Genomic DNA, 17,838 nt, shown 5'->3' on the forward strand with positions numbered 1-17,838 from the left:
CAGCTGAGTCGTGGCGGTGAATGGTCGGAGAGCCAGGGTCCCTGGCGCTGGTAGCTGTTGGGTCGTGGACGGACGCAGACGGGCTTGCCTTTGGTGCCCCAGCGGTGCGACCGCACAGCGTCCGGCAATAAATAGGGAGGGGGGAGGGAAACACAGCTAGGAGGCGGGAGCGGTATACGGCAGGGGGTTGGGCCGCGGGGACAGCAGCGGCGGGAAAAAGGCCATTGAAAACGGGAACGGAGGACAAGGGTACAGGCAAAAAAAAACTGGCAGGGAGAGTTGGCTTCCTTGATGCTTTGGAGCAATACAGTTTGGTGGTTAGCCAAGAGTGCGTGTATGGGAGTCACCTTTACTGTCGGTTTAGGGCTGATGTTTCTTTTGACTAAGTCCCTAGTGTTGAAGTCCCCTAGTATGATTGCCTGATGTGACTTTTATTTATTCAATTCAGCAGATCATCTGTGGTGTTTACTATAAAGTCCAGGGCTTTTCTTTTCAGGAGCGATGCTGGGTTGACGTAGCAGTTGAGTAGCAGCAGGCGAAGAGGTTGTGAGTTTAACTTTGTGCCTTTGATGCACAGGACTTGAAGTGAGTTGGACTTGATAGGGATTGCAGAGGCCCCTATCTTCCTTTCATGTTTTATGAAAATAGAAAGGCCACCTAATGGTCCCTCAAACAAGTTGTTTTTTGTGGCAGCAGTGTGTAACTCATAGTATCCAGGTATTGTCGTTGTTGCCATTGCCCATGTCTCCTGGGAGCATAGTATGCCCCCTTGTTGAAGGTAGGCCAGGGCAGCTTTCTCCCCAACAAGTTGATTGATTCCTGCGATGTTCCTTGAAATGATTAATTGCTGGGGGCAATCTGCCCTATTTTTGTGCCGGATTTTACCTTTCTGCGGCAGGTGTTGGGTATGTCACCCAGTAGGGTTTGCGAACCTCCTATGGTTCCCTTTAGGTGGACTGAGGTGAGAAACTCGTTGATTGTTGCAGCAAGTTACTCGGAGGTCCTTTGCAGGCTTTGGCGGAGCTTGGTGACTGCTCCCACCGATTTTGGCCTGCGCGTGCCATTCACAATGGATAGAGCTTTCTTTCTCTGCCGCGGGGAATAGAGGATGTGTGGGTATTTCTCCGAGCATGTAGGATGGATGTCTCTACCCCATTCTCTGAACTGTGACGCTTCCGAAAGAACTGCTCTTTGAAGATGCAGGATCATGCTCGGTGAATAGGCTGAGCAGGGAATTAGAAGGTGGGGTAGAGGGTGCAACTTCGGGGATTATTGGTGCCTGGGCAGGGAATCCTTCTTCTACAATTATCAGTGCTAGGGTGCCGTGATAGTCTGGATTGGGGAGTTCAGAGATGACATTTTTTCCTTCACTGTAGATAATATCTCGCCGAGGACCCCGGGTAGTAGCACCCACTTGTCTATGATAGTGGCGCATTGGCACAAGCACCTCTTGAGGTTCTAGGAGTCTTGAAAATCCTCTTCGATGGTGTCCACTCTGATGCTTAGGTTGACTCGTCACTGCACAATGGATTCCAAAAGATCAATTTGTAATTCCATTTGTGGTACTTACTAGAGGAGTGCTCTTTCTATGGAGTTTTGTGTAGCGCTGAAGGTTGAGGTGCAAAGATTTCCGATGCTATTCATGTCTTGCGTTTCTTGAGGAATATATCGGTGCTCTTCTTGACACCTAAACAGCTTTGGGGTGAGTTCCAGTGTTCTTTCTATTTTCATCTCAAGGCTATGTAAAAAGGAAGGTGTGAGTTCATCCTTACAGATGTTAACTGTGGTTTGGCTATCCGCCTGCAAGCTTGGTCTTGGTTTGAGAGCTGTGATTGAAAAGTGTGATTTCGGCTCTTCAGGGTCGGAGGAGCTCTGGTGGTGAATTTGTGATTTTGTTATCTGGTCTTTTACTGCTGTATTCGGTTTGTGAATACCACCGGTTCCCTGGCAGGAGCTTGATCTGCACTTCTTGTTGACGTGGAATGGTTTTGTGCTGGTCCTGGGTTTGCTCAGACTGCTTTTGTTAGTTGCCACTGTTGGGGGCCCGAGCGAAAGTGGTGCATGATTAGTCCCTTATGAGGCTCCTTAGGTGTGGTTTTCTGTGGGGGTGGCTCCTGAACAATGCTGCGCTTAGTTAGTGTGGGCGGCCTGACTATCCCGGTGGGTGCAGGCTTGGCGGTGGATTCGGAGCTGCTGGCAGACTTTTTCTTTGGGGCCCTAGTTGGAAGCGCAAAACACTTGGTTGAGTTTGCGGTGTTTTTCCAGTCGGGTTTTTCCGGTCAAGGAACTTGGTTTTCTTGTGAGGGTGCAATTACACAGTAGTGTCGTTCTTTATGGCTGGCTCACAGCCACCTGAGCTTGATGCTGTATTCCCAGTTTCTCCCAGCAATCTCCTTGTGTTCACTTTTGTCAACTGGGCTGTAGGTCTCGCCTCGGGGAATGAGGATTAGTGTGCTCTTTGGGAGGAGCCTTGAACTTGGTAGTTGGACTTGTTTGCTGGTTTCTGCCTTGTCGATTTCTCAGCCCTGGCTGCCAGTCTGGGGCAAAAGTGGGATGTGGGGTGTGGTCTTTTCCCCAGACCGTGCCCTGGCTGGTGCCTGGCTCTTCCTCTCCACTGTTGGATGAGTTCACCTTGATGTTATGTGATTAATTTAACTTCCGGGGAGCCAGAGCCCGCGATTGCTGGCACTTGTGGCTTAAGATTTGTAGGGCTTATAGAGGGGGGTTCAACTGGCAACGGTGAGGCTCAATAAGTCGCAGTGTAAAGAGCCAAGATTGGTTGCGCCGGTGAGACTGTCGCCCTGTCTCCCACAGCAGCAGCAGAATTCAATTCTGTGTTAGTCTCTATCACTGACCACGTAAGGCAGAAGTAGTTCCCGGCCACGGACGCTAAGCATGGTACAGGTTAAAAGTTGCGGTTTTTCAGGAGGGTTGCAGCAGGAATCTTGTAGCCCATGAGGTGAGCGGGGCTCTCCTGGAACCCCTGCTAGCCGCACCCAGTGCTTAATTTGTAAAATATTAAGTGCCAGGGCTCTGACCAGGAGGCCACTGCAGATTGCCCCACCCATCGCCCTCGTCATCGCTGCCAAAACTACTAACCATCTCTTTTGCATGTAAATGCGACAGTTCAGATTATTCCAGGTCCCCAAAGCTAAAGGAATGGCTGGGGAGGCAGGTATTAGCAATTTTAATGTATATTGTATTCCTAAACTACTGCTGTTCTGCTCATCTCTAAGTAAGATGAGCAGCACCACCATGTGGTGCACTGTTCTAAGTAAGGCATTGATAATTAGGTGCCGGTGCTGAGCTCCGGAAAAAAATTAAGTGCTGGTGCTTAGCACCGGAAAGCCCCGGCTCAAATTAAGCACTAGCTGCACCTAGTTCTAACTGGGCCGCTTCCGCTGGGGACCTGGGGCTCTCTCTCAGCAGCACCCTCTACAGCTGCTGCTGCTCGCCTCCTAGTGCTACGGTGCAGGTGCTCGGTAGCTGGGTTGCTGACTGCGCTGTGCAGCAACCTACAGTCCTCCGGTTGGCTCGCCAAGCCTTTGCCACTCCTGGTGCGCTCCCGTGAGTGCTATGGGACGTACGGGCTGCGAGTGGGACTGCAAGGCTGCAGGCGCTGGTGAGGGCTGCTACATGCACTGCAATAGCGTCTTACCAGCTTCCCTGCCTCCCAGCCAAAACATCACGTCTCTGTATGCTTGTCTCGTCGGCAGTCGGCACTCGCTAGCAGTCCCCTGCGTCTCTCACTCTTTCCTCCTCCTCTCGTCCCGCTCCTTGCGCACAACTAGCAACCGGCTGTTGTTTATATGACTTTTTTTGTATGTCAGTTTTGCAGTTATTTGAATCATTATCGTGATTTAGTAGAAGAGTGTGTGATGCTCAGGTGTTTTTAAGTTGATTAAATGTCCACTCCCAGGTTTAGTCTTTCATTTCAAATGTTCTTTTATGCTCCATAAAGCCTTCCTTTTTCACTTGTTCTTTCCTGTCTTAATTCAGGGCGCTATTATATGGTGGAATGCGTGAATCTCAACCTGAGGCAGAGATCACTCTTCATGACACCACAGCTGACGCATTCACAATGCTGATGAAGTACATCTATACGGGACGTGCCACTCTGCGTGATGAAAAGGAGGAGGTGTTACTGGATTTTCTCAGCCTTGCTCATAAGTATGGCTTTCCTGAACTGGAGGACTCCTCCTCGGAGTACCTTTGTACCATCCTTAACATACAGAATGTGTGTATGATTTACGATGTGGCGAGTCTCTACTCGCTATCAAAACTTACCGGCACTTGTTGTATGTTCATTGACCGAAACGCTCCAGAAGTACTTTCCAGCGAGGGGTTCTTATCACTCTCTAAGGTACATTTTTATATTTGTATTTTCTTTTTCCATTGTATTTACTTAACAAAGTAAGAGAGGTTTGTGATTGTGTATGGTTTCTGGTTTAGAGTGAAGACTGATTATAACCGATAAAAAACCACCAAAGGGAATATTTGCTTTTCAGTGGAAACTGGCAAGCTCTGGCTTCAAAGCAGTGTAAGTGCAGACCCCACATCATAAGTTTTACAATGATAGATGTTCCTGTTATGCCTAATTCAGGCCATGGTAAGACATTTATTAAGCGCTTGTGATCGTCTGCATAGTACCTTGACCTGCAGGTCTTTCACCCTTGTTTTTGGAGGGAGGCTTACCTCGTCATGCTTTTGCTTACTACTTTCTGCTCATGGCTTTGTGGTGGTCAGCATGCCTTATCTCAGCCTAGCGCAAGTAGCTGTACCATCATTTCATTATCCTTCCATTAAAGGTAATTTCGCCTTCTGAAACCTCGGGTAACAGAATTGTGGCAATGTAGATCACTGTGCCTATGGATGCGCACAGAATCACTCTGCTCCTTTAAAGCACACACCCAAGATTCCAGTTGTTAAATTTTAATCCTGGTGGTAAAAAAGACATAAATGAAGGAACTGCATTCTCTCAGCGGCCATGTGAAAGCCCACAAGGAGTCCATGCACCATTTTTCATTAGTTGCTTTGCCTACAGTGCATACATTAACTAGAAAAATGTATGAGTAAATGTATGAGCTGTAGAAAGCACAGCTCAGAAACATGGTGAGGCAATGTGATGTCAGCAGCTCGTGTTCTAACTCTTGTATTTATTTACAATGGCAATGTATGTCTTGCAAACAGTGCAATTTCTGTCAAAACTGGTGCATGGTCCACTTATGAGCACATGTACAGATGTCGAATGTGTTCATCATGTGGCCACGAGATCACCAAGTTCAGCCTTCATTGCTACTGCCTCCTAAGTCAAAATAAAGCTGGGAACTTAAGGTGCTGACGGAAGGCTTGACACTTGGCAACATCAGTAAGTGTCTTGTGCAACTAACTCTCACACAGCCTCAAAAGGAGGACAGTCCCCACACTTCCTTCAGCTAGAGGCCCACATGCCTGACAAAACTCAGTGTTTCTGAATCATGGGATCTTTCTCTGATAGTCGTAAACAGTTCCCAAGCATGTGAAGGATCCTAGAACACTTTTTTTTTTTTTACCTTCAAATAATTACATTAAATAGTAAATTCTTATAAATCTAAATGCATAACAAGAGTTTACTGGATTTTTTTTTTAAACTAAGTATTAATGGAAAGAAAATCAATATATAACACAACCTTGCAGCAGCACCGTCATTTTGCTGCCCTCACAACCCTGAAAACGTGTGGAATGAAGTGAAAAGCAGTCCAATAGGCTAGCCTCTAAAAGACTAAAAATTAAGACACTACTTCTTTTTGCAGCCTGTACTTTCCCATTCGTATCATGCTTCTACTGGCAGTTGCTTCAGAGCACTGGTTCTTTTTTCTAGCTCATAAGAGAAGCAGCCTCAAACACTTCTTATGTTGAAAATCCCTGCATTTGACTGAAAAAGGAATTTTTCCTTTTGTCTTCGCTTGACATCTTTCTTACCTTAATGTGTTTTTGAAAGAACATTTGTGGAAGAAAGCCGATAATGACTCACACACACTGTATAATCTTAAAGCCAAGTCTGATTACAGGTCTTCATGAAGGTCCTCTATGAGTGTAATGGTTAATAATTTTCATCGACCTTCCACCTGACACCACAGCCTGCCTGCCCCCCAGACGCACCAGCCAGCCCACCTTCTCCACCTGGACGCCGATCACAGCTGAAGACACCACCTCAACCATGAAAGGCATCCACTCAGGGGCCCATACCGACCACTGTCCCCCTCACATCTACCACAGAGCCGCCAATGCCATCCCACCTGAACTACAACGCATCATCAACACCACACTCGAAACAGGCAACTTCCCAGACGACTGGAAACGCACAGAAGTCAGACCCCTGCTCAAGAAGCAGACAGCTGACCCCACCGACCTCAAGGACAACCGACCCATCTCGCTCCTCCCCTTAAAGAATTATTAATAACAAATCTTTAACATAAAAATATGTTATGCTTTTTAAAAATAAACTTTTACAATTTTTCATGTACTTTACCACTGGGAGAACCCCCCCCCCCCCCCCCCCCCCCCAGTGGCAAAGCACTCTGCCTCTTGGCCTCCATGTGAGAAGTTACTAGTAGTAACCTCACACTATTAACTTAATTTTGAATTGAATATTTAATTTATTGAAATATATTAACTGAAAATTATTATTAAAAATGATTTAAAAAATCCCGACAAAAGTAAAATGTTTTATTTGCTTATTATGTTAAAAGAATTTGAAAATCTAGTGTAGAGAATTAATTTAAATATTTTAGTAAAAAGCAAAGTTACTTTTAAAAAGGGTTATTGAAATATTTATAATATATTTTTATTCATATATAGTTGTTTTAAAATTAAATTACATCTATATATAGTTTCAAAAAGTACAAATAAATTTGCTTTGAAGTTCCTACCTGCATTATTTTCTATGAGCGGGTGTTACTGTACCAGTGGCTGGCCATGTGTGGTGTTGACTTTACTCCACGTCAGAACCACTATTGTTTTGAGTCGTTTTTGGCTCTTGTAACTTTACACTTGTAATGTTGAGATCATCATCTCGATCAAGGTACTTTGATATTGGTACCTATTCAGATACCTTTCTCACCTCACCTCTTGGTTCTCTGACTCAAATATCTAAGCTAGACCACTTTAATACATTTCAGAAGATTAAGGGGCGGTAAAATTGATCCTCTCTCTACAGCCACAGAAGAATTTAGTAGCAAGGGCATTATACACTTGAATACCTTAGTTCATAAGGCCCGTGGACTGCATTATACACTTGGATACCTTGATTCGTGAGGCCCGTGGACTGCATAAACATCACTGAAAGTGGGCAACGCAACTGCTCATTTAGGCCCTTTATGACAGATCTTTGTGAGAAAAAATGCCTGTTTGCAGAAGCAAAGACTACACTGAGTTGGTCAGTGAAGATTTTATGCTGTCCAGTCAGGTGATATGTGCCTCCCTTGACTCTGTTATTTGGCTGCACCGGCTAGAGATATGTGCTTACTCTTGACAGAACATATTGCATGAGATTAATACCTTTGAAACACAACACCCAGATGAAAAGTCTAAATCTTCCTTTCGCAGGTTTGCTACTCTTCGGACCTCACACAGATGCTGAGGATATTGTCTGAGGTAGAATCATAAAAACCAATATAGCTTGAGGACAGGAAGAAGTTTCAAAGCCCAGTGCAAGCATAAAGAGAGGTGTTCTCATCCTTACTAGCCCTTTTAGCCAGGTGGAACATGGAACATTCACACTGGTAGCCTCAGTAAAGGCAGCATGAACAACCATGCAGTTAATCTAAAGGTGGAGGGTCCCAACAATGCTAACCGTACTAGTTATGCCGTCTGTACTAGTTACGCAAGTCCAGTGGCACCTCACACCAGTGACTTCCCCACTCCTCCTTGTGCGTTTGATATTCTGGTGAAGTGTATTACAAATAATCTTGCAGAAGAGCAATGATTTACAAAGACCGCTGTATGCTGAATGCTGTGAAAAACAATTATGGTCTATGTCATTTTAAGGTACCTGTCCCATCCTGATCATACAACTGCACAAGACTGCCATCCAAGAACATGACCTCCCATGGATTTGCACATTCCTCCATCAAGGAACCCCAACAGTCAGCATGCAGCCTTACTTTTCAGAAGCCCGAGAACTTATTTGTGGAGACTCACAGGGCTCCTCACTCAGTCCAGCCCTCTCCAACATCTACAGACATCCACCGGTAGGCATCATCCGAACCCACAACATCAACATACTCGCCTACGCTGATGACACTCAACTAATACTGTCCCTCTCGGACAAAACACCCAGGACAAGAACAACTTTAATATCTACATAACCAAAGTGGCGACTTGGATGAATTTCAGCTGCCTCAAGTTTAACACAGACCAGATTGAATGGGTGAATTGCATAAAGGATACCTCCTCATGGCCTACATACCTCGGACCCAATCCACTCCCAACCTACAAGCAAGAAATCTCAAATCCCTCATTGACAGCAAGCTTGGTTTGTCGGCCCTGGTCAATATAGTGGCAACGGCGTGCTTCCACACCCTGAGGTTGTTGAGAAAGATCTACAAATAGCTACCAAACAACTTCAGAAAGACTATTGACCAATCTTGCATCACCAGTGGGTATGCCCTCAACACAGGAATTACCAAGCAACTCACCAAACAACTATGACAGTTCATGCATCCATCCACACATGCAAAGCACTATTCAACACAGGCCCAGCCTACCTGAACAGCCACATTAATTTCCACCAACCCCCCAGGCACCTCCCGTCTACCAGAATCAAAAGCAGGTCAGAAGGTCAACCCCTCTCATACATCGTTCTTAAAGCATGGAACAACCTCCCACACCGCATTAGAGCCTCCTCCTCTCTTCTTGAACTCAAGTAGTAGCTGAAGACCTGGCTCTTCAAGTAAGTCCCTTAGAGGCTACCGTCGCACACCTGTAAAAGCACCATTATACCCTCACTGGTGATAGTGCTGTATAAAAATCCACACAATATAACCCCCTCCTTTTATGCCCCGAAGAAGACCCTGAAGTTTCAACTCCACCTACTAATGAAAGAGGCTCAAACTTTATTTGAGAAGAAAGCCAAAGAATGCGAACCACCATTACAGAAAAGAAAATCCATTTATTCCAGATATTTTTTGATTCAGAAAAAGAGCCCAATCAGGATTGCAGACCAATCCTAATCTCAGACAAGCCAACACGCTGGCTAAGATATTTCCCTCAATTAATGAAAGGAGATTGGATGTGTACAGTACAAGTTCTTCTCCAACCCTCCCCCAGCCACCTTTATGTCTGCCAAGTCTTCTGCTTTGGTCACATTAGTCGGGCATTGACAGGTAGGAGCATGAGGTACCTGACAGCACCACATTGTCTTGCGCTGAGCTAGGAAACAAGGTAGCAGTCTTTATTGTTTAGCTTCTGGGTCTCGGTTTAAATTGAGTGATTGCAGCAATCATTCATTAACTTAAATGAATCAGTGGAAACACATAAAAAAGTTCTTATATTAGATTAGTTTTAATCAATTTAGGAACCCAGAAAGTATAGTGTAATGGAGAATAGTTGCTTCCTTATTTATAGCGATTCCGTCAATCCAGATGAGTATTAACATCGACAAAAAACGGACAGCACTCGTGTTTCATCCTGAAAGGCTTTCTCCAGGCTGTAGGAGACTAATATAGGGTTGACATTTATAATCCAAGTAATACAAAAAGTAAAAATTAATGGTATGTATACAAAGTAAGGAAGACAGTACAAAACCAAGATATAGATTATAAGTAGTAATAAGATGTTTGCACCAATGAGTACCCATACATGGTATGGGAGTCAATTAAACATGACTTGGCTTAAATTACTGGTGTTTGGAAACCAAAAGTGAAAATAATCACCAGTAGGGAGAACACTGACCTATATTATGAATTAATGATATAACATGTTAGAACAATGTCTCTATGTGGGTAGTTAATGTTTTAAGTAGAGGTTTAAAGCAGAAATGAAAGATCGGAACCATATGCATCACATGGTTAGTAGAAGTGGAAGACCACCTACGAAACCTGAAATATTTGCAGGTGATGGCATGAAGACAAATGATATTTGAAAAGGTACGATATCTACTACAGTTGTCTGTGGTGAAGAAATGAGATCGCAAATGATGAACTTGGTTCTGTAATGGTATAAGTAAATATTTTATAAAAAAGAATTGATGCAGAGTTAATTATAGTAGAACTTGACATAAGAAAATATTTGAAAAATCACTTAATGGTGAGTAAGTTGGAAATAGCAATGCCCACCTAGAATGAGTTGGATATGGTGAATAGGTAGTTAAAATGGTCAGTACCGGCCAAAAGTGCTGAAAAGAAGGTAAAGTGTTAGGTAATATGTAAAATACAAAAACTATTTTTGGTGATATTTACTATTGAAATTTGTGGTACTGCAAGTACTGCTAAGTAACTGAACAAAAGCGTAGAGAAAGAAGGGACCGGTCTGTAATAATCCAGGGAGTGACTGTGGTCTCCTGGTTGAAAAAACAGGGGTAAAAGGTTATTTTGGAAGGCAATTGCCGCAAAAAGATGTCGTAATAATAGTGGAATTCAGCAGTTACACGCAGGAAGACCCAACGTGTTTCAGAAATGAACTGTAAAAAATGTAAGGACTCGAAATAAATTACCCATGTTAAGCTCGATCAGTTAGAACTTTGTGACCCTGCGCTGCTTATTGAAGATGTGACCTCAGTATAAGGCATAAGGCTATTCTCAAGACGGAGGTGTTGTCAATAATAAACCTTCAATAAAGGTGGTGCTACATAGTTAAAAAGGATATTGGACTAGAGAGCTGCCTGTTGGGAAATGCTTGTGTAGTACCATAAATAGAAAGTTTAGTGGTAGCTTGAAAGAATAATGAAAATATTGGTTCTCAGAAATAAAAGCTACAAAGTGCATAATGGATCATAAAAAATAACCAGTATTGCCCCCTGTAAGGAGCGCTTTGGGACTCTTTAGCCCCTTGTGTAGCAATATAACCTCTGTGTAGAGACAGAATGCATTATTTAATGGAGTTATTGTGGTAAACAGCAACTCAAGTGAAATCATAGCCGCTTAAACTTTGGAAATAAAAAATAAGCTTTTGACGTGCTTCCATTGATGCGTTCATTTTTCCTATTCTGGCATGATCCTACCTTGCAATCTTCGATCACAATTGAACCTTGCTTCTTGGCTCCTAAACTCTTATAATATGGGTATATACATTTTCCTCATGATTGCATGAACATTTTGAAATAGGCGAGATGTCCTTCCATCAGTAGAAGAGTGGAAGAGGAGGCAGGGAGACCCGGCGATACCTTTAAAGCGCCAGTAGTGGAAAATTAAACTGGAACAAGTAGGGTTCAAACCGGTGCAGCGTTAGTACAGAGGAGCGCTAAAAAAAATAATGTCACACATCCAAACCCAAAGAAAGTGAAGAGTTGAACTGAATAAAGTGATGGATGAAGAACTTCAAGAAGACATTCTTATGTAAAACAGAAGCAGCACACTTCGCACTGGAGACAAAAACACTGATAGCCACAGTTTACCCTACTTGAAGAGGCGCTGTAGTGGCGTTGTATACTTTTGTTGTGGCGCTGTCCCATCCTCGTCGCCAAAAATGTAGTGGGCTGCCCCACATGTTCAGGTGATGAAGTAGACGTAGCCAAGATGATTTTAGTTAATTTATTAAGTCCATAAGTAGAAGTTACAGCAAGCTAGAACAAACCCCACCAGCAGCGGCCTCCTAGCTGCTCGGCCCATCTTCCAACTGACAAAGTCACACACCAAGCACCCAAGCATTCCACTCATGTCACTCACACCAACATTCTACATGAAACACTCACACTGGCTGAGCAGCTAGGTACAGGATGAAAGGGAACATATTAACATGACCTGAGGATACTACACAATGCTTCCTTTTCTTATACTTTTAGCTGAAGGTGGGCTGTAGTTTTTTAGATAAATGTTCCATCTAGCAGCCACAGATCTCTCTTTTCACAGTCATGGTTGTAAAACACATCTTAGAGTAGATTAAGATGGATTTCCCTCCCTTAAGTAGACCTTTCCCTCCTTGGGAGCCTAATGTTTTTTCTGAATGGTGTCTCCTTCTTGAACCTATTGCTAAATCTACTTTGCAACATACTAATTGAAAGGCAGCCTTTCTTGTAGCCATCACTTCCTTGAAGTTAGTGAAATTCAGACTCCCCGGATCAAGCAACTGTATACCGTTTATCCCAAAGATAAAAGTGTGATGAGACCCATCCATATTCCTCTCTAAAGTTGTTTCAGATTGTCATGTCACTCAAACTATTTCCCTCACAACTGTCTATCAAAAGTCCTCCTATTCAGCAGAACAGGCTTTACATTTTCGGACATTAAAAGGTTTTAAAAGTTTTGTCTTAGTAAAAATCAAACCGTGATTATTGATTTCCATAAAAAGAGAAATGGCTCAACTGCCACTGACCAGGCAGTATTACATACTGTTGGTTAGCATTGACCCTCCTTTTAAAGAAGGTTTTTGAAAAAGTATACTGAAAATAGTAACCTTTTTAAATTGCCTTGTTTTAAAGAAAGCAAGGAGAAATTTTGAAGTGAAGCCTTTCATAGGCTGCCTGAATAGTTTGAGTATTTAAGAAAATGACTTTTCAAAAAGAAGAGAATATTTTTACAAACATACCCTGGGTTTCTAGGTGTTGGTTGGACAGTTCAGTGCATTTGAATATATTGAAGATTCCCCAGAGGATAACTATGACTATAAGAAAGTAACTACTGTTTAGAGGGTTTTGTGCTGACGGACTAGACTCTGTTGTCTCCCAGTGCCACCTACTTGTCCTTTTCACTTTTTGAAACTACTGGACGCAGTTGATCAACTGGGGTTACCAGGATCCAGGGCACGTTGTCATTGATTTGTCAACAATTTTGCATTAATAAATGAGAGTACGTACACGCACAAGTTCACTCAGAGGTATCTTCACGGTGAGATAAGCGTTGAAGCCAGAAGAACAATTAACATGCTGACAAGGCTCACAATGATACAGCAAAGGTAGTGGTGGTTTCGACAGTTGCACCTCCAATCCTACAAAAAGTCTTAGTTCGTGCTAGTTATTTCTGGACAGATTCTTATTTGTGTAATGTCGGTGCCCCTCAAGGTAACAATAACATCCCTCCACCACAGATGTTGGCTCAACGGAGATTTCAATGGAATTAGTTGTCAAGAATTTTTCAAAACTACTTGGACCCCGGCACTCCAATATTTAGTATCGTGAACAGCATGTGCTATTAAGGGAGTAGATTCCCAGTCATGACCTGTTTAAAGTGTCCTGACTACTGATTTGTGAAATGAACACTGCTTAGGTCTTTATGTAGAAAGGGAACATCAGAATATTGCATACATTTGGTGATTTAATTTCTGGTTGGATAAAGTTCCTCTCAATACAATTCTTGTCAACAAAACATAATACAGTGTGTAAGCAGTATTGTTGCATGTTCTTCTTCACTTTGATCCCGAAGAACTGATGCAGGCAGCCGACACGTGTTTCGTTAATAAACGTAACTTCCTCAAGGCTTATTCGTCTTGTCATTAACAGACATCTTAGTCGTGTCGTAAAGATTTCCAGAACGAATAAGTTCTTAGACCTTGTTTTAAAAGACACGTTGCTTCCTGATCAGACGAGAGCAACTTGTCGTACCCCAAGGCCAGATAAATACAATTCTTTCTTGGAGATTTGGTTGTCTGAATAATATATTATTTCTCCAAAGTTATTTCGATAAGAAGATAAATTCTTTAGATGATCCTGCGAAAAACGACAGCGTGCTGCTTTTTAAGTCCCTCCAACAATAGAATTTTGATAGGTCCTATGTACTCGACGCGGTGATTACGTGTAACCAATGACTTTCTCCGGATGCTGACAAGGCTAACGAAACAGGTGAGCCCTAATGGCCATCTAGCGTAGCAGGTGATCTGGCCCAGAGAGAGTAGGACATTCCAGTGAGTCTGAGTGAGACGAGCATACCTAAACCAAGGAGTCCACAGGAGACTAGATACTGAGTGAAGACAATGCGGAGGGATGAAATGATGAAATACGCTAAATTGCCACTTAGACCCTGTACCATAAAAGGCTTGATGGGCTAGGCACAAGGTTTTGGACTAAATGCAATTTTTAACAGGGTGCCTCTGAATTATTTTACGCCACTTGGATATAATGACATTTTGAAGGCCGGAGACTGGTTGTATGGCTAGGTTCTTAATTAGCTCGCCCACCACCATTGTAAAAGGGAATAAACGGGTAGCAGGCATCTCCATTGGCTACAATGGACATAATGCAGTCCACTAAAAGAAACCTGTGACTCACAATAAAGCAATGGAATAATTTGCCTTTGGAGCCTTGCAAGAAATTGCCTCTTTTTATATGGTCAACCCCAAAATTTTGGACTGATGCTGCTGGTATTTTTACTCTGAGTGCACTGAGGCATGCTAACCAGACCTCCGTGTCCCTCTCCTGATCCCACAACCTGTATGTTATGTTGGCTATATCCAATTGGCATAGGCTAACTTACCTGCAAATCCCTAGTATATTATGCCCAGGGCATGCAAGTTAGAGAGTCATCCCAGGGATTTCAGCACTGGTAGTGCCACTCCGAGTGTGACACAGGTAAGCATAGTCTCCCAGTCCACCATTGCAGGCTGGAAGAGCAGTTTTTGACTGCTAGCTTGGTTTTGCCATTTAAACCAATGGCAAAGCCAAACCTCCCTTTATAATATGTTTGTCACCCCTAAGGCAGGCCTACTGAGCCTTGAGGCACGGTGCAGCATATTTCTTGAGCAGAACATATATTTGACATGCTCAGTCGTTTTTACTGTGGAAAGCCTTAGTTGCCTTTTAGCGAATATTGGGTTACATGCTGACCACTCAGCTGTGCTATCTGCTGAACAGTGGGACCAAAGGTGATACTCCAAGGTATCAAACAACTTGTTACATAAAGCCTGACTGGATTCTCAAGTCGAAATTAAAGTAACAAGATACAGTATGCAACGTTTACAAAGTTGACACTTTGTTGCATTCATTCTCCTGTCCCCTTAATGGTTGCCTTAGGAGCTTGAGCCTGAGACCGCTTTCTAGCCTCCTTGAGGGAGACATGCTAACGACTCTCAAGAAAGAAGCCAATAGGGTCCTGCACTAGAGAGAGGTGTTAACACTGTCTTGCAGGAATCCATGCGGTTGTCGGCCTAAAAGGCAAGCTTCAAAGGAGAAGCCACCTTTAAAAAGCAAATGGAGAGCACTTGGGAGAGTTGAAGCCCCGTTGTTTAGGCAGACTAGCTAGCACCTGGAAAGGGGAGGGAAAACATGTTGTGAAACCGTTTTTTCAGAGAGTGTGGTCCCCTTGGTTACCACACCTCTAGGTTGGGATAGGTAGCTCTGGATGCCGAGAGAGATGCTCTACCATGCTTTGAGTGGGCCGAATGATGCATATTAAGATATCCAGATGCCACACTCCCTAGAAAATGTTCATCAGGAGTGAAGGAACCTAGTAGCCCATTGTCTACCACCTGCATCGTACCCTGAGAAATTTTCTGAGCATAAATAGGGCGCCCCTGGCACCCAGAACTCCGATCTCGAGTGGACTGGAATAAGGACTGAAGAAGGACTGCCCTGCTGCACTGTGGAGCTAGCAAAGAGAGGCAGTACCGGAATGGACTGCATCTGCTGAACCTGATGTCTAGCAAAGAAAAGGGACTGTGCCTTCTGTGTCCTTCTCCTGGAGAGTCCTCTCCAGAGCCCAGCCAAATCCAAGAGACTTCAAAGGTCTGACCTCCTTTTTACATTACAGGGCCACAATAGCAGAGAAGCCTGCTGGGGCAAGTTGGTAGCCCAGAATCTTCAGACCCTCACCAACCACTGCCTTGTAGCACCAGAAACCAGGACCCGACACTCCAGGTTGCATCCGAGTCCACTGACCCCGGAAAAGTTGTTGGAGTGCAGCTTGGTCATCGAGAAGCGGAGTTATTGCCCAGGTAAGGATTTGGGTGTGACAACAATACAGTGCAACTGGTATCCTAGTGGCGACTGGACTTCTACCAGCACCAAACGGACTTCGAGGGACGTTAGCCCTGTGACCAGGACCGCCTCACCCCTTCGTGGACTGAGTGGTAGCCACAAGAAGATTCCTGTCTGACCTCATTGCATCCACAGAACCCTTGAGCATCTTCAGCATCCTTCATCCTTTGCATCAGGACCACTTCCATAGGAATCCATTGCAAAGGGTATAAAGTGTTTGGAACTACCTGGAGACTGCTTCATCTATATAGGTAACTGTTTCTGTGGGCCTTGCTGTTCCCTCTGACTGGCTATCTACTGGAGTTGGTTGCCTAAAATAACTTGTGACAGCAATACAACTAGCCCAACTTTTTGATGAAAAAGTTTCTACAGGTCAAATTTGTGGATTTGCCAATGCTTGTTTGTGGTTGAGTGAAATGCTTTGGTTTACTATACCTTGTAAATTCTACACCTCCAGAACCCTCCGGTGGATCTTTTTTTTTGGGGGGGTGGGAGGGGGGGGGTTTAAAAATATCTTCATCTTTTTTTGGTGCTGTTTAAATACTTTAACCTTTTTCCCTTGTTAAAGCCTTCCTGCTCACAGCCACAGCTAGTCAAGGTTGAACTGAAGGTTTGACAAACGAGACCCACTAGTCCATATAGTACCCACCATTGCCACACAAGCCTGAACTGGAAGAAGCAGCCTGGAATAAATGCATTGGTCTGCTTGATAAAGAAAAGTGGCTTGCCCAATAAGAAGCCTAGACTTTGTTCTTTCGGATCAGAATCTGGCAGAGGACATGTATGGCTCAAGCAAATGTCTCTGTACGTGTGTGTGTTATTATTGTATGTATATTTTATATATATGGTAGCAAAAGCTTTCCCTTCCACCAGCTAGTGTAGGGCAAGACAAGCACTATGTTTCCTGTGCCTGTCCTAATCATTGTGCACGTGTTCATAAGATAATAGCTGATTTCCTTATTTTAAATTCAACTGGGACCTGGCTTTGGTTGAAGGTCATTTTTATAGTGTCTGGAAAAAATAGAGATACTAGTTACAATGCACGCAGTGCAACCATGGGTGAGACCTTTCCGTCTGTATTATTTGCCTTTCATTTCTTTTCAAAGTCTAATAACATTATGTGACAGCATTTTTTGTAGCTAGGTATGGATAGCGTGAATTACAGTACAAATGCACAAATTACTTGCACTTCAATTGTGCAGTATAACAGAAAAACAAGTTATTTTGTTGCAGTGTTACAGCCCTCATAGTTACATATAAAGAAAAAATACAAGGCCACTCGGGCCATTCAACTTAATTGATATATTTTCCTAAATGTAATTTCCTTTAAGGATTCGGTGAGGATTGTGCATTCTTTCTTGTGTACTTTTCTCAGCAGCCATGTAAACCAACAGAAAGAACAGTAAAGTTTTTCAGTGCTATAACTCCATGAGTCCAGAAAGAAAAACCTTGTCTAAACCGAAGCCAAGGGTACTCTACACAATTCCTGAGTGGAGAGCACACCTCCTCTGTACAAAGCTATGAGCCACTAAATAGGGACCACCGCTTTTCACTCCTGCTTTTGATCCATAACTGCTGCAAACACATGATGCATCATTTCTGCACTATATAACTTATGCATTTAGTGCAACTAACAATTACAAATCACACAAGTCGATACTTTAATGATAAAGTCTTCATCAGAATATACTTCCTATGCCCAATCCAATTATTTACCCCAGATACATTTACCTTAT

General features: G+C 43.4%; 1 protein-coding gene across 1 annotated transcript in view; it reads left to right on the forward strand.

Moving 5' to 3' along the window:
• Nucleotides 1-17,838, forward strand: part of BTBD9 (BTB domain containing 9) — a 702,660-nt gene that overhangs the window by 68,297 nt on the left and 616,525 nt on the right. The window contains exon 3 of the mRNA XM_085610241.1: nucleotides 4,000-4,363. Coding sequence (XP_085466367.1) covers nucleotides 4,000-4,363 — 364 coding nt within the window. The remainder of the gene's footprint in view (nucleotides 1-3,999; nucleotides 4,364-17,838) is intronic.

This window comes from Triturus cristatus, chromosome 6 (assembly GCF_964204655.1).
Source record: "Triturus cristatus chromosome 6, aTriCri1.1, whole genome shotgun sequence".
NCBI lineage: Eukaryota > Metazoa > Chordata > Amphibia > Caudata > Salamandridae > Triturus > Triturus cristatus.